This window comes from Notolepis coatsorum (genome assembly GCF_963971535.1).
Source record: "Notolepis coatsorum genome assembly, chromosome: 20".
In the NCBI taxonomy this organism is placed as follows: Eukaryota; Metazoa; Chordata; class Actinopteri; order Aulopiformes; family Paralepididae; genus Notolepis; species Notolepis coatsorum.
The window spans coordinates 6,577,465-6,600,673 of NC_140184.1; the positions used below are offsets into that span (position 1 = coordinate 6,577,465).

Below are 23,209 nucleotides of genomic sequence, written 5' to 3' on the forward strand. Positions count from 1 at the left end.
TCGTATAGCTTTACGCTCTGCTCTATTGGAACTGTCCCTTTAATCATATGCTATAATCATGAAAACGTTCAACCTCGTGTACACACCCACCTGCCTGGCCACACCCACATCCGATCACACAAAGGGTCCCTCCTAGGGGGGGAATGTTTTTGTTTAACAAAACATGCGTTTACTTCACTGTATTTTGGGGGATACGACGACGTGTGCGATATAAACCTGCAGCTAAGAATGCTAGGGTTGCGTTCTTGCTTGAGAATTTCGTACAATTTTATCTGAAATTTGTTTTTGGTTGCTATTATTATATAACTTGCAAGGCCTGTATTCTAGCACTTAGCCAAGGGCTTATGTCCTTTCTCTCTACCTAAGCCGTGTTCTTTCTTACGTAGTAAAAGTGAACTTGGGGCTTCATTGTATGATGAGTTGTGTGTGTTCATGTGATACGTTTAGGTAAACGTGGCATTGAGTCCACAACTGGGTGCTATTGTTAGCTTACAGAGTTGTACATAATATGTAGCATGTAAACCAAGGACTTTTTTGAGTCCCTCTCTTCAGTCTGTTGTTTTTTCTTTGCTTAACACATTCCCTGCCATAACTTATATCCATCAATATAGCCAGTCTGCCACCACTCTAAGCCTATGGAGATGTTCACCTTCTTTGCAGGGCTATAACTTTTTAAATTGTATTGCTAAATTGACATTACTATGGCCCATTCAACATCGATTATCTATCGTTCAGGATGTAGGAACGTTATACTTTTTCATTCAAACATTCATACAAAAATACCTTCTAGAATATAAGTATGTTTTTATCGTTTTCTGCAGTAATTCCTAGAACGCTAGTTATAGGCCTAAACGCATATATAGATTATCGATTGCCGTTTATTCCCGATACACGCTATATTAAAAAATTCAACTGTATATGATCTTATATACGTTATGCGTCATCATGCACAGAGGAAAGGGGGGGGGGGGGCGTTTATAATTCCGTGATCGTCAGTAAATGCTTTATGTAGTATGGGTGATATATTGATCAGATCGGTTTGCAGTGAGATTAATGAACAATTGGGCTGAAAATGACATCAGCGTCCTCTTACCGTTCGCCGACGAGACTGGAGGAAAAAGATCCCACTTATTTGACGTCGATCTCCTAGATCCATTTCCGGTTTGTATGGCGCAATAAACGTCCAAATCATATCGATTATTGAGTTATGGCAGCGATCCATATGCACGCGCACGCCAGTGTATGTCTGGAGTCCCGCAACAATATGTGACCGGACGGATTTCCCAGATGCACCGATTGCCACTTCCTGTTGTAACTCGCCCGATCATCCACCAGGCTTCTAGGCCTCTTTTCTTTTGGAAAGAATGATACAAAATAAAAATAAAAAAATTATAAATATTATTATTTTTTATTTTATTATATTCTACTAAGAGGTTGGCCAGTCGACTACGGCTCCTTTCGACCGATTAGTCGACTAATAGGGGTCAGCCCTATAATATATATACATATTTTTGTCATTCATTCCATAAGACATAGAATAAACATTTACAGACTTTTTTTTTTTAATTGTTCATTTGCATGTTCTTGGTATCTGATTCTAGGGACATCTATGGATCTAAGGGAATGTATTCCAGTGTCAGAAATATTGTGTATGTTACTAGGCTTGAGTAAATTGTAATGAACCAAAGGAGAATATCAATTCAATTATATATATATATATTTTTCTTTTTATCTTGGACTGTGAATAACACCATGCTAAAATTGACCAGACCTGAAAAATCTAAGCAAATTAATAAAGGGAAGATGATTAAACAGAAGGTTTTGTAGATACAGGACTGAATTCTGCCATCCGGACACATGCAATTTGAAATATGATTATAGAATATCAGGCCTATAAATTACCTTATTATGGCCAAGTCGCACATCTATGGATCGGGCCAAATCTCCCCTTTCCAATGGCAGAATTCAATCTGGATTTAGCATCACCAGGCGTGATTCACAAGTACAGTTACTTTTTTATAATGTAAATTTCTCCAAAATCTTTCTTCAGATTCATTGCAACGCCGTTTTTTGCTAGACGTTCACAGAAAGGTAGAGAAACTAACTGTGTTCTGTATTATGGCAATAACGTTCAGGTTTGTGGGAAATAATCCAGAGAAAAAAAAAAGTTAATCCAGAAATCAGATGATTGACAGGGGCTGGCGTGAGCTGGGTAGGGTAGTTTTTCGAAATTCGAAAGTCAGTCAAAAGCCCTGGGTCTCTTCCTTCAAAAGACTACACTCACTTTTGGCTGCGCCACTTCCTCCCGTCAATATGCGCCGGTTTCCGATTCAATGACCTGAGATTTCTATAATCATATATTTCACTAATAACAGTTACAATCATTGGTAAATAAACGTAATGCTGAAAATATACACTTTGACTGCTGTTTTGACAGGGTTATGGTCTTTACTCTTGGCTACATTTGAAAAGAAAATGCAACATTAATTCATACATTCTGTAGAGATGGATTTATAGCCTGATGTCATTTGCGGTCCAGTACCGGACCGCTCGGACTAAAGAGGTTAAGTGAGGCCAAAATAAAAAAGACATTAGCAACATCAGAGGCCAGAGGGTGGGACCTATAAACACATGAAGGGTGCCGTGACTGAAAAAAAGGTTGAGAAACGCTGGTATATATGGTGTGGCTCTTTGTGGTACCACAGTAATCTTTGTGGCTAGGGCCCTTTCTCACTCACTGCTCTGGGTCGAATCAGACCCGGCTCGCATCAGAAAAGGGTGTGTCTAGGGGCGGTTAGGTGGCCGAGCGGAGATTGCGTTTGTCACCAACCCCGGAGCTGTGAGCTGGATTCGCCTGTTCGAATCCAGCTCACAGCTCCGGGGTTGTCACCAGCTTGGCTGGCTGTTCACACTAATACAATTGGCTGTATTAGAGGGTGGGAGAAGCTGGCGGGGTGGGTCCAGGTCGTTGTAAACAGCGACTCCTACAGTTCGGTCGGGGCGCCTGCTAAGCGCGGATAGGACCTGAGGGGGATAGTGTGATCCTCCCACACGCTACGCCCTCTCAATGAGAATCCGCGCTGCCAGGTGAAAAGAAGCGGTGATTGGCTGGACGTGTGTCGGAGGAAGCACGTGGTAGCCTCCACTCTCCCAGATGATCTGACTGTGGGGGGTAAGTGCGCAGCGACCAGGAAGGGATTGGGAATTGGCATAAGACTAACATTGGGATGGGAGAAAATCGGAGGAAAAATGGAGGGGGCGCTGAACCTGGGCCGGTGAAATAGGTGGTCTCAGGTGCGCACTAGTGGGGGCGGGGGGCGTGACACACACAACGTCGCATGTGGAGCCTCACAGCTCAGTGGATGAAAACATGAAGCTACGTTACAAAGCGCAACACTTCCCTGGCTCGCATTAGGCCTGGCAATTTTGTTTGCCATTGCTATGTCTATACATTGTTCGAATGCATTTATTTCTATTAGACCAGTGGTGCCCAACCAGTCGGCCGTGGTCGACCAGTAGATCAATGACATGAAATATAATTGCCACAAGCGATGGGATAATGTTAGCTTCTGAACAGGCTAAGCTAACTAGCGTTAGCCGTTAGCTTAGCGTTAGCCATTGCTGTCTACTTTACTTTCTTGTTCGAATGCATTTATTTCTATTAGACCAGTGGTGCCCAACCAGTCGGCCGTGGTCGACCAGTAGATCAATGACATTCAATATAATCGATGCGAGCAATGTTACTAGTAAAAGGCTAAGCTAACTAGCGTTAGCCGTTAGCTTAGCGTTATTGTTAACCCTGCAAAACGATCAAAAGCGGACTCTACAACAGAGTTCCATTCGTGAGAAAAGGGGGGTGGGTTATATTGACAAGGCTTGACAACAGAGGTTCAAATATAACTTCATATTTATTAGTTATTTGTTTCTTTATATCAGCATCCAGTCTCCAGTCTCCGTGTTAACACTTCCTGTGTTTACATTTCGAGCGTGACATCATCGACTACGGCAAGCTTACAAGCTCAAAACGCAAACCGTTAACAAAACCCAGAGCGCACCAAGACTGAAGTGTGTACACAAACTAGAGGGGGGAGAGGGGGGGGGGGGGGTTCGGCACGGAGCTGATTCGACCCCGATGTTGAGTGAGAAAGCCTTAGTCTCTGGTTGGCCACCCCTGCATTAGAGCGTCTAGTTTAAGAGTTTCCTGCAGGGTATTCCATGAGGTAGGGGGCAGAGAATCTACCAAGTTCAGTACAAACTCTATTGTTAAATGAGGCCAAACTTACGTTGATTGTTGGTCAAGTCGTATTTTGCAGACAGCAGCCAGTTGGGCCATTTTGTTCGGAAAGAAGAAGTCACTGTTTGAATAATCGTCTGAGGAAAAAAAGACAACTTGTCAAATGAGAGATTGAACTATAGCAAAAAAAATAACGACACATCGACATCGCAGTGGATTCCTGAGGAAACACCGCCTATACTCACTCAGGATGCTCTTGACGGGGCTGGTGGGCGCCGAGTTGATCTTGCGGCGGTCGTCCTGGATGCTCTTGGCCAGCTTGATGAGGGAGGGGTGTCGGGTGAAGCCGCGCTTGGTGCCCGGCGACGAGAAGAGGTTTTTGGCACAGTTGTCCATAGAGGCGTGGGACTCCGAGACCCTCTTGGAGGCGGACGGAGAGCCAGGCGCAGAGGTTGCCAAGTCTGAAAAAACGGAAATATACTTTATTTCTATTAAACTGCGAGGACGTTTTTTTTCCCAGCCCTGTTAACCCTTTCACTGCCACACGACAGAAGGTTAACCCTTTACTATCACACAACCGACGGCGATGCTCCATCATTAGCATCATTAGCTCCGCAAGACGGTAAGCTGTGGGGTCTTCAGGAGACTAGTTAGATTGAGACACGACGCACAGGCGAGCAGACGCGTTGATCAGAGACTTTGAGATCCCTCCTCACCCTCGCTGGGTGGGGGAGGGGAATATGCCACATCATCGCTAGCTTCAGCTAACAGGGGAGGTTTTGGCCGACGACGAGGCCCAGAACCATTGGACTAATAGCATAAGAGACGGTGGAGAAGAATGAATTAAGACTGTTCAAGGACATTACAGAGTGGGTTACATCTGGTACGAGGCTTTGTTTATGGAATAAACAATGTTTTTCCAAGAAAGGTACCACGTTTGCCAGTGTCGAATTCTTCTGATTACGGATTGCATTAACGGGGTTGACACAGTTGTACAGCCAGTATGAGAAGGTCGACTTCGGAGTAAGAGATAAACACAATGCCGAAACTTCACGAACACAGGTGACGAGGTGATACTGGCTGATTATGATCGAAATCTATCACCAAGGTCCTCGGCCAGAATTCCTTTTGTTTTGCTGCAACAAATGACTGGAACTCTCTCCAAAACTAACTTAAACTTTCAGCTCTTCCATCATTCCATGTGTTTAAAGGCCAACTTGCAGGTTAAACCCTACTCTTCAGTTATGGGTAGTTTACATCATTGGTATCTAATTTCATTATTTATTTTTTTCCATTTGACGCAGGAAATGCCACTCAGAAAGGGTTAAAAAGGTCCATGCACGAATAACATGCACGGAGCAAATCTAAAAGCTTATCAGACGCTAGCAGGGCCGTGACGTCACTCCAGGTAACTTTCCCTACTTCTGATCCACTACAATGGAGTTTGACGAGTGCAGAAAGCCATTTCCTTGATCCAAATGGACGCCTTACAAGACGCAAATGGGTTTAATCGTCGGAGACTTTGATGGACCAGCTACAACTGGTTGAAACAAGGTAGTTATATGGTTTTTAATGTCGTAAAAAAAGAACTACATGTACCACTAAGCCTGTTGTTCAGTACAGCAGCGCTACTGGTCTGTGGGCTGTCGCCTTATCCCCGGGTCATAGTATCAAGCTGGCTATATGGCTCTGGCTAACGTTACCCAGCTAACGTTAGCATTATGTCTACTGTCGTGCATGTAAAAGAGTTTTGGGAACGAGTAAAATGTGCAGGTCCTCTTCTCAGACCTGTGGGGCAAAGCACTGCACACGCGTCATGCCGGCTAGCAAGCTACACGTCGCGGCATGTTGATACGATAGCAGCCCCTTGGATAGCACTCGGTGCATCAGTCACGAAAGGGGCTACCACGATAGCTATTAGCTAACTAACGTTACAAGATCAAACACCTTATAACTACTACTATTGTCGTGTCCATAAGTTCCCTGGCAGAATACTTGTGAGGACAAAGGTATACAAAGAGGAGAGAACCATTTTAAATCGGGCCATGTTAGGAGTTTCGAGAATGCTGGCTACCAAGCTAGCTAATAGCTACTAACGTTATGTACAACGACACAATGATTTACATTATTACAAATATGGTAACGTGGTTGTGGCTTTTACAAATAGTGGTTAGCTTTAGAGATGAATGGCTATGATCACGGAGCAATAGTGTTGTTAGGTGAAACAGAGACTAGCTCCTCGGCTAGTAGTAGCAAGAAGGCTGCTTCCTGCCACTACCTGCCTGTGACTCTCAGAGCCCCCTGCTGCCCTGCACCTGGTGTGACGTCATCATTAAGATGACACACGCACGTTATGAACCATGGATTAAAATATGCATGTGCGTGGAGGTTGTGGTTTGGTCGACAAAATGTTTGATAAAAACGCTAAAACTGAGTCAATTTCGATAATTTTTCCCCCCCTCTTCATGAAAGTCAGCGTTGGCCTAGTCACATTGTTTATTGAACAAAAATACAACTTGCAAGTTGGCCTTTAAGCAGAAACGGCAACAGTCCCCAGCTCATTCCCCTTCTCCTCTCTATATATATTGCTAGTAGTTATTTAGGCAGTTTTTAACTTCATTGTCTCTACCTCATTGGATGCATGTCTTGGATTCATGCGTACTGTATTTTTCTTCTTCCGTTTTGTTGTCGTTTGTTTTTGTTTAGTTTTTACTTCTCCTGGGGCCTCTTGCCAGGTCATCATTGTAAATTAGAAGCTGTTCTCAATTGATCTTCCTGGTAAAATAAAGGTCTAAAAAAAAAAAATAAGAAAAAGACTGCTCCGGTACCTTTAACGTCGGGTAAATCCTCGGGACCGGTCCACTCAAAGGCTGGCTTCCTCCCCCTCTCCTCCGTCACATGGACCTTCTCGATCAGCTTCAGGCTCCGCAGCACATTAGCAATGTCATACAGCCGCCGGACCTTGGCTGCAAGAACACACGAGGAATACGATTAAACTGGACTTGAAGAAGTCTTTATTCATAGCACACATTGTCACGTAGTCATGCAGCGACAGATTGGTGACACACTAGAGATGAAAAAAAAAAAAAAAAAAAAAAGGAGATTGATTGATCGCATGATGTACTCGAGTAGTGATTGATTACTCGCTGTCTTCTCTTCTCCTACAGCAAGTTGTTGACGCACACACACACACGCTGCTAGCAGTGCCCTCATTGCCCCTCCCCCTCACAGACCCGTCTCGTCAACATCCTCTCATTCGCTCCAAAGATAGCAAGCGTGCCGCTCCGGGGCTGTACGCTAAGCTTTTTCACTAGTGAAACATTTTTGGGGCACAGAATCTTTTTTAAATAAAAATGTTACCATTATAGTGTAAAAAATATATGTTCCTCCTGCCTCATTACTGTGGTCCTTTTATTTAACATTTACCGTACTTTTCGCACTATAAGCCGCACCTGTATATAAGCCGCAGCAGCTAAATTGAATGATGTGTACATATATAAGCCGCACTGGACTATAAGCCGCAGGTGTTTTAATGTTCAATTACCATATGTAATTAGCATTGGGACACAATACTGTCGGACAAATAACAAGAATTAACTCATTTACAAGTTGTATTAAGTTTAGCAAATAAGGGAACAGATAAATAACATTTCAATGCAGTCAAAAAAGCAATATTTCGATTTTTACATTTTCGGGTTTGGTCACGTCGAGTCACATATAAGCCGCACCGTTATATAAGCCGCAGGGTCGAAAAATGGGGGAACAAGGTGCGGCTTATAGTCCGAAAATTACGGTAAGTGCTTTTGTTTTCAGGTTTGTATCTTTTATAATGAACCAACTGAAGTATTACCACAGCTGCAAACATTTCTTCTTTCATTGATCCCTAATGAACACTGCGCCACTCTGCTGTCAAGAAACGCGCTGTTGGTAACACCACCCACTTTGATTAAAGTTTATTAACAGATTGCAGAATGGGTACAGTACAGTTCAATACATACAATTGTTAAGGGGATGCAGACCAGAGAAAGACTTTCGTCTTGTTTACATCAGGGTCCCCCATTTTCAATTCATCATAAACTTCAATGACAGAGCTCTCTTGTTTAATAATATTGTCGCGTCATCTTACGAGTCCAGAAACGCAGTCATCTTAATATGCTGCTTATGCACCACATCAAAACATGTAAAATATTTAAACAACCATTAAGCAGTGTTGGGCGCGTTACTCAGGAAGTATAGGAGTTGTGGAAAGCAGGATGAGAGAGAGCGTAGATTTCAGTGTGTATCATTTAATCATTTATCATTTAACACTTTGGTCGGCAGGCTTATATTCTTAATAAACCATCCCACGCCAGCTCTATTTGTCTATGGAGAAGTTCCCCTTCTTTGCAGGGCTATAACTTTTTAAATTGTATTGCTAAATTGACATTACTATGGCCCATTCAACATCAAGTATTTATTGTTCAGGGTGTAGCAACGTTATACTTTTTCATTCACATATTCATACTAAAATACGGTCTAAAGTATAAGGTCGCTTTCACATATAGTTTTGGTGGACTCGGTGCAGTTCTGGGGGTGAAGTTGCAACATTGTTGCATTCTTCATTTGGTTCGCCTGCATTAACACAGATATCTGTCAGGCGGACCGAGACCTTCTGAACAATGTCACGCGGTCGAAAAGGGCGCTTGTCTATTGGACAGTGGAAATGTGTGTGTGGCTGCGATCCTGTGTGTGCGCGCGCACGCGTGTGTGTGTGTGTCTGTGTGGACTGCGGAGCCCTCCAGATCAGCGGAGCCGAGTTTTGACATGGCATTGATCCATTGTTCTATTGAAGCACATTACCACCATCCTCTCGCTAAACAACTTGTAGACCACGGTGTTTTTATGAGTGCCCACAAGTAGCTGTTTTATTAATAATATAATAAGCCGCGCTCTGTAATAATAATAAGCCGCGTTTTTTCTTCCTTCTTCCCAAGATGCACAGATATATAGATAGATAGATAGAGAGATTAGATGCAGTGTGCTTGTTTTGCAGTGAGTGCTGCGAGCAGTGGTAATAATAATCACTTCCTATATTTGGTTCGCATTTGGTTCGATGAAGCCGAACCGAGACCGACGTTTTCAGGCGGACCAGAGTTCGACTGTTTGGTCCGCGAACCGAGTTCGACGCGCATTCACACAGACCCGAAAAACCGGACTATTGAATTCTGGTCCGAAAGTCCGGACCAAACAGCCCCTGTGTGAAAGCGACCTAAGTATGTTTTTATCGTTTTCTGCAACTTTCTCCAGAACGTGATTTATAGCCCTAAATGCATTATATTGATGATTGTATACAGTTTGATAGCAATCGGCATGAGATAAAAAATTTCAAATGGACGTGCTTCTAGAAGTTACTACTTATCATCTGATGTTGACCGGATGGGGGGGGGGGGGGGTCGTTTATAATTCCGTGGCCAACGTTAGATGATTCATCTAGTGTGGGTGATATGATCATCAGAGCAGTTTATATCGAACACGTTAATAAATAACGCTGAAACTAACCGTAGCTTCCTCGGGCCGTTGGGCGATGAGCGTGGAGCAGAAATATTCCTATTATGGGATGTAGAAATATGCGATCCATCTCCAGGTTGTATAATAGTATATACACGTCCAAATCATGTTGTTTATCGAGTTATTGGTAACGGATCACTATCCATTGTGTCGCGCTCGAGTCCTGGGACTATTAGCGAGTGATCGGACCGAATTGGAATGAGCACCAGCTTCCATTTCCTGTTTCCAGTTTGAGCGATCCGCCGATCGGCCACCAGATGGCGCTCTTGAACCGTTGGATAGTTGAGAGGGGATCAACAGTAGATCTCAAGTCTCCGGGGAGAAATATGATTGCGATCACAGATTTTTGAAATATTGATATCAAAGACATGGTACGGCGTCTTTGGCAGAATGAGCATGGCGGGGAATGACGTGGTAAGGCGTTTTTGGCGACCATAGTGTTAACATGACTGCACAAGAGCACGCGATGTGAAAAGCGACAATATTATTAAACAGCAGCGAGCAAAGCGTAAGTCTCAGGAAGTCAAGTCCGCGGCCACTCGCTCTGCCGCGCGCGCGTCAACACACAGGCGAGCGTCAACACAGCGTTGGGCAGCGGTGGATAGGGGGGCGGGTCACGTGGGGGTCGCGGCCAATCAGAGGAACCCGGAAACCGAACTCCGTTGCGGAAAGTATACACGCCCCCCGGTCCCCAAGCGGGAATCGAACCCAGGACCTTCTTGCTGTGAGGCGACAGTGTTAACCACTGCACCACCGTGCCACGTAATCTGTTGTCTTTAGAACAGCGCTGCACATTAGGGCTGGGCGATATGGAAAAAAATCATATCGCGATAACGATATGATAATTTTATTTTATTTCCCGATATCGATAATTATAGAATTGTTATAAGTATTATATAAAAAAATAAAAATAAAAATTTAACAACAGATGTATGTTTATGTTGCAGCAATTCTTTGTTGTTGCCGCCATCTTTAGTGTTACATCCCCTCACACTCCAGTTCTTAGGCTGCAGCTGGTTTAAAAGCTAAAGTAAACCGGCTTCTCTGCTGGCTGTGGCTCCAGAGGAGTTGAACAGTTCTGGCTCTGTTAGTTTATTTTCGATCTTTTGGCGCTTTTTTGGTGGACAAACCACCGCACATGTGCACCGTGACTCGTGACTGGAGTCTAATTCTGCTAGCACACATAGCCTACTGTGTACAGACGGTTTCAAAATGTATTTTAAATTAGAAAGCAAACAAAATAAATGGACAAGAGAAAAATACATCTCAATTTGGTCAGTATTGTCATTTGGACAAGCAAAGCCATTACTTTAAGTTGCAGGCAAGAAAGACAAGTCTGTCCACTGCCCTGTTGCAGGTCACAAAAAAAAAAAAAAAAAAAAAAAAAACGATTTTTCGTTTTTTTTTTATTTCGATATTCGATATCGATTATTAAAATATATCGCGATATTTATCGTTATCGTTATATCGCCCAGCCCTACTGCACATAATGTGAATATCATTATGTGGGAGGGGGATTAGTCTCTGTACTCACTCTTGAACTTGTTCTTGTCCTGGTCTGCCAGCTGGTCCTCTCCGATGAGGATCTTGGCAGCCACCTCCAGACTGACCACACGAGGCACCGACACCAGGAAGAGCATGACGAACTTCTGGCTCATCACTCGCAGAGACTTGTCCTTCCGACTGTTCACAGAAGCTGCGGAGAGTAGAAAGAAACTGACTATTAATACCACGAAAACCATGACGACGTTGTGCAGTAATACGGTGTACTGGTTAAACAAAAAGACATTATTAACCTCTTAAGCCCTATTTTCTGAAAATCCACCTAAAATACATACCTAAGTAAATGGAAGATTGCTCCACTTCTACAAGGTCCATTTGCATGTTCTTGGTATCTAGGGACATCTATGGACCTCAGTGAATGTACCGTACTTTTCGCACTATAAGCCGCACCTGACTATAAGCCGCAGCAGCTAAATTGAATGATGTGTACATATATAAGCCGCACTGGACTATAAGCCACATGTGTTTTAATGTTTAACTACCATATGTAATTAGCATTGGGACACAATACTGTCGGACAAATAACAAGAATTAACTCATTTACAAGTTGTATTAAGTTTAGCAAATAAGGGAACAGATAAATAACATTTCAATGCAGTCAAAAAAGCAATATTTTGATTTTAACATTTTCGGGTTTGGTCACGTCGAGTCACATATAAGCCGCACCGTTATATAAGCCGCAGGGTCGAAAAATGGGGGAAAAAGCCGCGGCTTATAGTCCGAAAAGTACGGTAACTACAATTTCGACAGTTTTCAGCTCGTCATTGCTCCGACTGCTTTGTTGTTGAATCAAGTCAAATCCTAGGTAAGCATATATTGTGCGTGTGAACGTTGACATGAAAAGAAAAAAGTAAAAAAAAAGAAAAGAAATTAAAGAAAAAATATTAATAAAAAATATTTTTTTAAAAAAAAAATTCCGGTTTCTCACTTGATTCGATACTCGGTAGTACCGACGTGTTTCGGTTCGGTACCTCAAAAGTACCGAATTCGGTACCCATCCCTAGTGAACGTGAGGAACTAAATTGTAAAGTGCTTTGGATACAAATCTGCTAAATAAGTGCACCATTTAATCGTATACGTGACAAATAAAACAAAACTTGGGAGAAAGGAGCCGTGCCTGTGGGCTGTCCTGTCCGCGTTGCGAGCCCCCGACCCATGTGCGTGTGTCAGAAACACCTCGTTTAATCTCCCTCTCTCTCTCTCCGGCTCACCTGCTTTAAACTCCACCCCCGGGAGCTCCACGAAGAACATCTCCTTCTGTCCCTGCTCGCCGCCCTCCTCCTCCACCACCACCACCTCCTCGTTCTCCTTCTCCTCGCCGTCGAAGTCGAACTCCTTGTCCAGGCAGCGCTGGCGGATCTGCTGCATCTGCTGGCCGTAGCGGTGCTCCTCGCCCACCTTCCGCAGGATGGCCAGCGTCTCCGTCAGCTTGGAGCGCCCGTGCCACGTGTAGCGGTTCTTGGCCGAGCGGCTGACCATGTGCAGGCTCTCCAGCACGTTCATGATGTCGTAGATGCGCCGACGCTCCGTATCTGTGCGGGAAGAATGCATTTATTTTTTTTAATAAAACGTCAAGTCAAAAGACACGGTGAGAAGAACTGCACGCTACGATTCACGGTTGAAAATCTGTAAAATGGTCATCGCAGAGGAGGAAAAATGGACTATGTATATATATCAAAACGTCACTGTTCATACTTTTTGCACATTACTGCTCAATTGCACAGCCCTGCTAAATATTCCATCCCACTGTATTGTTATTTTTATTCTAATTAGTGTATATACTTTTTTTTTTTTAATCTACTTTTTCTCCCCATTTTTCTCCCTTCCCCAATTTCGTATCGTCCAATTCTACCCTCCCCTGTCTCGAGCGTTATTAGGCCATGCCTCCCACAAGCCGGCTGCAATGTGGACGAAGCCTTACATCACGCGTCCCCTCCGGTACACGAGGAGGCAGCCGTTGCATCTTTTCACCTGCACAGAGCGATCTCTCAGCGGCGAGGAGTAACGCGTGGGAGGGACACGCCGCCCCCGTCGCTTCCTGATTCTACTGCGCAGGCGCACCAACCGACCTGTAGGAGTCGCTGTCCACAACGTCCGATCCCCACCCACCAGCTTCCCACCCCCTAATACGGCCAATTGTGTTAGTATTAACGACCAGCCAAGCTGGTAGCAACGGCGAGAGCTGGGCTCGAACCCAGCATCTCCTGTGTTGGTGACACGAGCGCCTTGCCCACTGCGCCACCTAGCCGCCCATTAGTGTATATACTTGACCACACTGTGCACAATTATACAGCCCTGGCCTATATTATTTTATAATCATATTCTATTTCGGCTTCTATTTTTAATTTAGCTTCTATTCCATTTTATTCCCGTCTGTCCGTTAATGTCACACCAAAAACGACCAAATCAAATTCCTTGTACGTGTCAACTACTTGGCAATAAAGACCTTTCTGATTCTGAAAAAGACAGTGGACGTACTCAGTTCCGTGGCCACGTTGTCCAGGCAGATGTCGTTGTTGAGGGCGGGGTCGGGGTACTCTGGGTAGCAAGCGATGAACTTGTGACAGAGCAGTCCCAGACTCTTCTCTTTCCTGCTAATCAGTTTTTCGGCCTCCTCCCCAAGTTCAGGGTCCTACAAATGATTAGATTAGATTCAAATGCATTGTCATTATACAGCACAAGTACAATACAACAAAAATTAAGTTTGTGTGAGAGTGCAAATGTAGCAGTAAAGTACCGTACTTTCCGGACTATAAGCCGCAGCTTTTCCCCCCATTTTTCGACCCTGCGGCTTATATAACGGTGCGGCTTATATGTGACTCGACGTGACCAAACCCGAAAATGTAAAAATCAAAATATTGCTTTTTTGACTGCATTGCAATGTTATTTATCTGTTCCCTTATTTGCTAAACTTAATACAACTTGTAAATGAGTTAATTCTTGTTATTTGTCCGACAGTATTGTGTCCCAATGCTAATTACATATGGTAATTAAACATTAAAACACCTGCAGCTTATAGTCCAGTGCGGCTTATATATGTACACATCATTCAATTTAGCTGCTGCGGCTTATAGTCAGGTGCGGCTTATAGTGCGAAAAGTACGGTAAGTGGCGCAGAAGTGAGTGTTGCATATGTGCGCATGTCCAGAGCTAACTATATTGTATACACTGCCTTTTTATTTGTACTTCTCCACTGTACTATAATTCTGTGACCTGTACGTCTTCTACTACCTGTACCTCCCCCATGCTGCTATGATACCTGAATTTCCCCAAGGGGATCAATAAAGGAATATCTTATCCTAAAGTGCAACAGCAATATACAATGTATGGGTGATTAAATTAGGTACAAAATATACAAATTAGTACTATTGAGTGTAGTGCTAATCAGATGTATATACGAACACCGTCAGGGCTCTGGCGGAGCATCTCAACATCCACCAGATTAAACATCCAGACGCAGCCATGGTCATTGCCGGCGACTTCAACCAGGCGAATCTGAAAAAAGTGATGCCATCCTTTTTTCAGCACATCGCCTGCTCCACCAGGGGAGGAAACACACTCGACCACTGCTACACCCCGTTCAGAGCCGGCTACAAGGCTGTACCGGCTCCCCCACTAGCGGGAGCTACAAGCTCATCGGACCATGACTCCATCTTGCTCATTCCTGTTTACAAGCAGAGATCACGTGACGCCGCCGTGTCACGTGAGGTAAAAAGATGGTCCGACCACGCTTCAGGACGCTCTCGAGGACGTCGACTGGGATATGTTTCAAGAAAGCGCCAGTGACGTCAGCGAGTTTGCAGACACTGTTGTGAGCTTCATTACAACACTTGCTGATAGTATTGTCCCCACAAAGAAGGTGCAGGTGTTCCCGAACCAGAAACCGTGGGTGGACAGTACTATCAGAGCAGCTCTGAATACTCGCACCACTTCCTACAACCTGGGCAGAGAGACAGGAAACATGGAAGAATACAAGACTACAGTCTACACTCTGCGCAAGGCTGTTAAACTTGCAAAAAGGACATATGCTGACAAAATGGAGGCACAAATGGCACAGAATGACACAAGGGGCTTATGGCGGGGATTGAGGACGATAACTGACTACAAAGTCAGCGCCCCCTCAATGGGGAGCGACGACGCCTCTCTCGCGGACAAACTCAACTCTTTCTACGCTCGGTTTGGTGCAGACAGTGGCGCCGCTAGCTCAACGGCTAGTGACGTCACTGGCGCGCCGGCTGTTGTGGAGGGGGGGGGGGGGGGGCAGGGACGCTCTCTCATTGTCGGTACACAGTGTGAGAAGAGCATTTATGCAGAAACACTAGAAAAGCTGCTGGCCCAGATGGAATAACAGGACGCATACTTAAGTCCTGTGCTAACCAGCTAGCCCGTGTTCACCACCATATTTAATCGATCCCTGGCGGAGTCAGTGGTCCCTGCCTGCTTCAAGATGTCTACCATTATCCCGGTACCAAAGAAACCCTCCCCAACAGGTCTCAATGACTACAGACCGGTGGCACTCACCTCTGTGGCCATGAAATGTTTCGAGAGGCTGGTCAAGGATCACATTTGCGCCTCCCTCCCCAGTGATATGGACCCTATGCAATTTGCATACAGGCCAAACAGGTCCACTGATGATGCGGTCTCCCAAGTACTGCACAGCACCCTCTCTCACCTAGACCGTCAGAAGGGGGGCTATGCGAGACTGTTGTTCATTGACTACAGCTCAGCGTTCAACACCAGTCCCCACCAGACTGGTGGACAGGACAAGCTGATCGAGCTGGGTCTGAGCTCCGCTCTGAGCGCCTGGATACTGGATCCACATTTCATTGTATACTTGTATGCCGTGACAAATAAAACTCTTGTATCTTGTAAATATACAAATTAGTACTATTGAGTGTAGTGCTAATCAGATGTATATACAGAGTTGATTCAAATGTATTGTCATCATCGTATAGTACAACAAAAAAAGGTTTGGCATCCAACCAGAGCGAAAATGTAGCAGTAAAGTGCAACAGCAATATACAATGTACAGGTGACTAAATTGGGTACAAAATATACAAATTACTACTACAGAGTGCAGTGCACTGCTAATCAGATGTATGTACAGAGATGTAGTATAATGTGTCGTGATACAGCTATAAAGACAGTATGGTAGTAGTCACACTGGCCAGCAGCGTAACTAGTAAGATATGTACAGATATATAGTAAGTAAAGGACTATGTGCAGGTAAGTACAGACAGGTGTGGATATAGATATATATATGGGGAGAATAAATAGATATATGTGGTATATATAATATAGCATTATTGTACACGCTATCATAGAGAGCTATCGGGTATATGCAGGTGTACAAGTAAGTATATAGAAGGCCGGGTTAAATGTAGAGAAGAGACAACACAAGTAATCATCACTCATCAAATCAGTGGTGTTTACCTGTGTAGGGTCGACACCGGCCTCCCCTCCTTCACCGTCCATGCACAGCTCTTTCTCTCTATTCCTAATGTCAGGGCTGGCCGCGCTGATCAACATCTTCAGGTTGGAGAGCGGTGTCCACGGATCTCCGGCTCCCGCTTCCCGCCCTTTCGTGGGGGTGGTGAGAGGGCCCATGTCCGCCAGCACCGCAGAGAGACCGTGCATCTTCCTGGGTGTTCTCGTCAGAACGAGGGGCGACGCGAAGCCATCGCCCTATTATCCCGACAAAACAAAGAAGGCAAAGACGATTTAGAAAGACGTCAGATTTTTTACGCTATTTTTTTGGGGGGGGGGCTGGCAATCGGTTAGAAATGTTTGCAAAGTGTTAATCGCTATTCAGAATGACATTCAAACGACATAGCATGTGGCACGTAAAATATACAAGGAAAAGTCGCTAGAGAGATACGAACCTTACAAGTGACGTGAGGTTTCTGGGTGGTGTTCTGGGACGCCAGTGCACTGCTCAACATTTTCCACCTTGACACAAATAACACAGCGCATACATTATTAACGCCAGCTGTCGCCAACTTTAGATCAGAACGCGGGCGTCGCCGTCTATGTAATCCAACCATTTAAAATCATATAATCAATGTACCCAAAAAATCTACGCCCGCTTGCCTCAACGACTACCGCCCTGTAGCCCTCACCTCCATAGCCATGAAGTGCTTTGAGAAGCTAGTGAAGGGCTACATCTGTTCCTCCCTCCCCATCAACCTGGACCCTCTGCAATTTGCATATCGCCCCAACAGGTCCACGGAGGACGCCATAGCCCATGTGCTGCACACAGCAGCATCACATCTGGACAAGAGGAAGGGGAACTATGTGAGAATGCTGTTCATCGACCACAGCTCAGCATTCAATACCATAGTCCCCTCCAAACTCATAGCCAAGCTCAGGGACCTGGGCTTGAACTATGACCTGTGCCAGTGGGTCCTGGACTTCCTGACGGGCAGACCCCAGGTGGTAAGAGCCGGCAACTGCACCTCCTCATCCATCACGCTCAACATAGGGGCCCCCCAGGGCTGTGTTCTGAGCCCCCTCCTCTACTCCCTGTACACACATGACTGCGTAGCACAGCGGAACAACAACACCATCATCAAATTTGCTGATGACACAGTAGTGGTGGGCCTGATCTCTGCCAACGACGAAAGGGCCTACCTGGAAGAGGTAGAGAACCTGTCACAGTGGTGTCAGGAGAACTGCCTCTCCCTGAACGTCAGCAAAACAAAAGAGATGATTGTGGACTTCAGGAGGTCGGGGGTCAAGGACTACAGCCCCCTCAGCATCGACGGGGCACCAGTTGAGAGAGTGAACAGTTTCAAGTACCTCGGAGCCCACATATCCGAGGACTTGACATGGACCACACACATTGACAGTGTTGTGAAGAAGGCACGACAACGCCTCTACTTCCTCAGGCGCCTAAGGAAGTTCCAAGTCAGTCAGAAGATCCTTAGGAACTTCTACTCATGTACAATAGAGAGCATCCTGACCGGCAACATCACCTCCTGGTTTGGGAATAGCACTGCACAAGACCGTAGCAGACTACAAAGAGTGACACGTTCAGCCGAACGCACAATTAGAGGGGGGCTTCCCACCCTCCAGAACATTTACAACAAGCGGTGCAAGGGGAAGGCTAAGAGAATTATTAAGGACTCGAGCCACCCGAACAACTGCCTCTTTGAACTGCTGCCGTCAGGCAAGCGATACCGGAGTCTTATGGCGAGCACAGAAAGACTCAGAAGGAGCTTCTATCCCCAGGCCATCAGGCTGCTAAACGAACAATAATCGCTAAACGAACAATAATCACTATGCAACAACCATCAAATGCACACAGCACACACACCCACACGCACACACACACTCACTCAAACAAACAACACACTGCAGCACCCACTCTCCACACTTTAGATCACACAAACACACTTACACTTTATATTTATTGATAAAGGATTTGCACTACAACTCGTACACCTACTGTGAATTGTACCTAAACTGCACCTTGTCCATTTATGCCTTGCACTATATAGTATTGTATATTAGTACACTGCACAGTATTGTATATTGTATGGTAACTACGTCTACGAACATTGTACATATGTCTAAACTGAACACTGTGACCTCTTTTTTTTTTCTTCTAATTTTTACTATGTTTTTATTTCATACTTATCTTGTCATGCACAGTCTCTGGAGCGCAACAGTAAGAAGCATTTTGTACAAAAGTATTCTGTACTTCTGTATGACAACTATTAAAGAAACTTGAAACTTGGTGACACACAGGACGATTATAATGTGTAGTGCTAGTGCTTTCGAGAGAGGTGACCGGGGGCAACATGATGAGGCAATGTGCTTGCCAATGTCAAATTAAGCAAGTTAGAGGAAAACTATATTATACACAATAGATTCATGTGGGCAGCAAGAGGTTGCCATGCAGCCAGTACAGAGGCATTGAGGCACCGGCTTGTCCAATGTTACCCAGAAGTTGGCCAGTGAGTCACTGTCACACCACCACCGTTAGTTAAACCAGGAACATCTTGTTCCCAGAAAAGATAATCGAATTGTTTTGGCACTGTGTCTGATTGTATTGCCTGTTGGTGGAAGCTTCACCCATGTCAGTTACTACTAACCCCATTTTGTATATATACCCCCCCACTAAGTTCCTCAAATAGATTTTGTAACATTAGCTAATCTCCATGGTTACTCAGCTGATAAGAGTTGTGCCCTTAGTTCCCGATGACTTGTCGTACAGAACTTTGGATCAAAGCGTTCAGCTAAATGACTAAAATGTAAATTTTTTATTATAGACACGTTAGTAAGTTAGATTCGTAAAAAAAAAATCCTCTGGGTTATAATTAACCTTTTTTTGACTGCATTATATTTGCTGGGTGACAACATTGTGATAAACGGAAAAACTAAGAAGATACACCTTTTCCCGGTTAGTAGTAACGCTAACGATCAGTTTAATGTTTAATCAAATAAATAAATACAAATATTCAAATCTAAATCACAACAGCAACGTCCGAGCTGGTGGGCGGTGACTGACACGCGCTCGGTCCAATCACAGAGGCCGACGGTTTCGATGACGCGCCGAAGTAGCCAATAGGAACACACCATGCGCGAACTTATACCGGAAATACATCAACTGTCCCGCGCAGGTAAACATTTAAATATATATTATAACTTGTTTTTTTATCATGGCGCGTAATATCTAGACGGCGTCAGTAGAATAACACAACATGGTCAAAATGTTAATAATAATAATATAATGGCCACAAAAAAACGTTATTATTACACGTTGATTTTTTACCAAAATAAACGAAGCCGCCAAATCAAAGTTAGCCAAACCAGGTATCATCTGGTTATAATTATTATCCGATTGTTGCTTTTTATGGATCAATTCAATTTTCTACAGCGGTTAGCTCACATTATGACGTAACGTTACATTATTAAATTGACCCCGAACACATCAGACCATTAGATCACGAGACCATAGCTTGTAAAACAATAATAAAGCCAGGGTTCAGACTTACTTACCAGATCTCGCTCAAACCTGGAACATTATCCTCATCTTGAAGACGATACGTTTGAGTATGTTTTGGTTGAGCAGGATTACACACTGTAAGTAACAACCTGAAACTTTAACTCACTATTTCCCAACAACAGCCAAGAAGCACGAACTACAGAATGTCCAGAAGCAGCAGCAAGACGATCATCTCTCTCTCTCTAAGTAACGTTATTAATACAAAATAATATCAAGATTAAACGCGTGTACCGTTCGCTCTCGTTTGACCTTTTAGGAGGCGAGTTAACTTTACTTGGTAAAGGTTTATTATTTGGTTACTTGAATATCACCCGAGTCTACTTCTGGAAGATCCACTCCTCTGGCTGTTTGTCCCTCCCGCCTAGATGGAGCATGCGCGCTACCCCGCCTTGCGCCGACATAGACCACGTGACGTAGACCACCGCAACACTTCCGGGATTCTGAAATCATGGGGGAGACGGCGGGGGGAGTAGGGTCCAGCTGCGGCGCCGGAGAATCCTCTTTGATTGATTGACACTGTCTCACGTAGGTGTTTTTTGAGAGTGTTTTTGAAAGTGGGTAGTGATTCACATTCCTTTACAGCTTTGGGTAGGGCGTTCCACATTGATGTGGCATAATTGCGAAACGTGTTTAGTCCCTTGTTTGAGCCGAATCTGGGTTTAACATGATTTGTGGAGCTCCCTCTGGTGTTGTGATCGTGGTATTCACTGACCTTTGGGAAGTATTTTGACATGTACATGGGTACCTTGGTCGCGTAGTGTATCTTGTAGACCAGGCCCATTGCAAGTTGCTGTACTCTGTCGTCTAGATTAGCCTCTAGGATGGAACCCAGATAGACAGTACTGCTACATCTATACATTTATGACATACCAGATTTGCAAATACAGTACTGTTTGTGATACAAAAAGAGTCCAGAAAAGGGAGTATATACATTTGACGTAAAAACTGTACATTGGAGGAGGTTGGGTGGGGTTGTGTGGGTGGGGTTGGGTAGGGAGGGGTTGGGGGGGGGGGGGGACACTGTACGACTGTACAAGCAAAACTGTACATTGGGATATTGACAACCATACTGGGTAATTTACATTGGAGGGGGTTGGGGGGAAACACTGTACAAACAAGCAAAACTGTACATTGGGGGGGGGGGGGAGACACTGTACAAACAAGAAAAACTGTACATTGGAATATTGACAAAACCATACTAGTGTAGCACCCTGAAAGTATGGCTATTATTCAGAAGTGCTGACTTGACCTTTTTTTTTTTTTTTATTATTTTTTAAACACATATAAACAAACATGACAACACACGATAAGATACACAAGCATTAATACACAGTGTATATCCAACAAAATTACCATTTATACCAATGTCTTATACAGGATATACCCCTAATACCTGTTATCTAAAAACCTACACACATATGCTCCAGCTCGAACCCCCCCCTCCCGGACCCCTCTTTGGATAGTACCTCCATTATCCCTCGCTCCTAACCAGACACTACCATTATAAGCTAGCTTTTATTCTCTCCACCGCTTCTAACCACATTGTCATTTTGGATTCATTGAGACCCAGAATTATTGCTGTAGATATTTCTTGATAAATCACATCGAGATATGTAAGAAACCAAACTTTCCGGCAAATTTTTTCCGGTTGAAACCAGCGTGATGCGATCAGCTTTTTAGCTACTGTGATACCCGATAAAAACCAATCTCTTTAGCTGTGGATGTACTGCAAACTCAAAAACATCATTCAATAGTAATACAGAGGGGTGTACAGGTATATTCCAAGATATGAGTTTTGATAATTGTTGGGTCACATCTTTCCAGAATATCTTAACCGGTGGGCAGTCCCAATACATGTGCATAAATGTCCCTTCGTCCCCATTTGTACATTGGGAGCATTTGGAGTCTTGTTTAAGACCCATTCTGTTCAGTCTTATAGGAGTCAAGTATGTCCTGTGAATATAGTTTAGATTGATTTGTTGATGGTCCGGGTTCCTTGATGTAAGTCGGACATTTGCCCAGGCTCCTTGCCAATCAAAGTCACTTTCCAGGTCTGGTATATCCCTCCTCCAGACAGAGTCTAGTTGGAGGGTTTCATACGAGGACGTTAGTAATTGATGATAAAAATCTGAAACAAAACCTCTCGATGTCTCTCTTTCATAGAAGAATTTGTGGTATCTGTGGTGTTCAATTGGTATGTCTAATGGAACACCGTGAGACTTCAAACATAGCCGTAACTGTATGGTAAAAAGCTATGTGGACTTGGTGAGATTACATTTTTTGCATATTTCTCCATAACTACAAAAACCCTGTTTGTTAAAAACATCCCTTAATGAGTGTATGCCTTGCTCTTCCCATATAGGGAATCTTATAGGTCGTTTTTCAATTAAGAGTGCATTGTTATTGAATAAGGGAGTATGATTGTGCCATTTATGTGGGTTAGGATATTTTTTGTGTGTTTCACGCCATATCCGGATCGCATGAGTAATTATGGGGCCAAATTTCCGTTCACAATGCTTGATTGGTAGTTTAGTGTATGCTATGTCCTTCAGTCTATGTGGGGCTACTATGTTTTCTTCTAATTTTCTCCAGGATACCAATGCTTGGGGATCAAACCATGTTATCAATGGTCTTAATGTGTACACCTTAAAATAGTGGAAAAAATCTGGAAATGCCATGCCACCGTCTGCTTTATTTCTCTGTGCGGTGGATCTTTTTATACGTGGTGGTTTGTTATTCCAAATAAATTTGTATGTGGAGGAGTGTAATCTTTTACAGTAACCCTCTGGAGGGGGTAACATTGAACTGAAGAAGTTGATTCTAGGTAGTACGTCCATCTTAACTATTGATATCCG

At 44.1% G+C, this 23,209-nt stretch overlaps 1 protein-coding gene and 1 pseudogene across 2 annotated transcripts in view; both read right to left on the minus strand.

The window, feature by feature from the left end:
* Positions 1 to 20,710, minus strand: part of e2f8 (E2F transcription factor 8) — a 41,468-nt gene extending 20,758 nt beyond the window's left edge. Inside the window, exons 1-10 of the mRNA XM_084337861.1 lie at positions 20,655 to 20,710; positions 20,348 to 20,429; positions 17,227 to 17,293; positions 16,778 to 17,029; positions 13,823 to 13,976; positions 12,556 to 12,876; positions 11,316 to 11,477; positions 7,063 to 7,200; positions 4,480 to 4,695; positions 4,284 to 4,371 (exon numbers count right to left, since the gene is read on the minus strand). Coding sequence (XP_084193987.1) covers positions 4,284 to 4,371; positions 4,480 to 4,695; positions 7,063 to 7,200; positions 11,316 to 11,477; positions 12,556 to 12,876; positions 13,823 to 13,976; positions 16,778 to 17,029; positions 17,227 to 17,293; positions 20,348 to 20,429; position 20,655 — 1,481 coding nt within the window. The 5' untranslated portion in view covers positions 20,656 to 20,710. The remainder of the gene's footprint in view (positions 1 to 4,283; positions 4,372 to 4,479; positions 4,696 to 7,062; positions 7,201 to 11,315; positions 11,478 to 12,555; positions 12,877 to 13,822; positions 13,977 to 16,777; positions 17,030 to 17,226; positions 17,294 to 20,347; positions 20,430 to 20,654) is intronic.
* LOC311247281 (beta-1,4-galactosyltransferase 1-like) overlaps positions 1 to 23,209 on the minus strand; it is a 489,169-nt pseudogene that overhangs the window by 439,684 nt on the left and 26,276 nt on the right. The gene's annotated exons all lie outside the window — the stretch shown is intronic.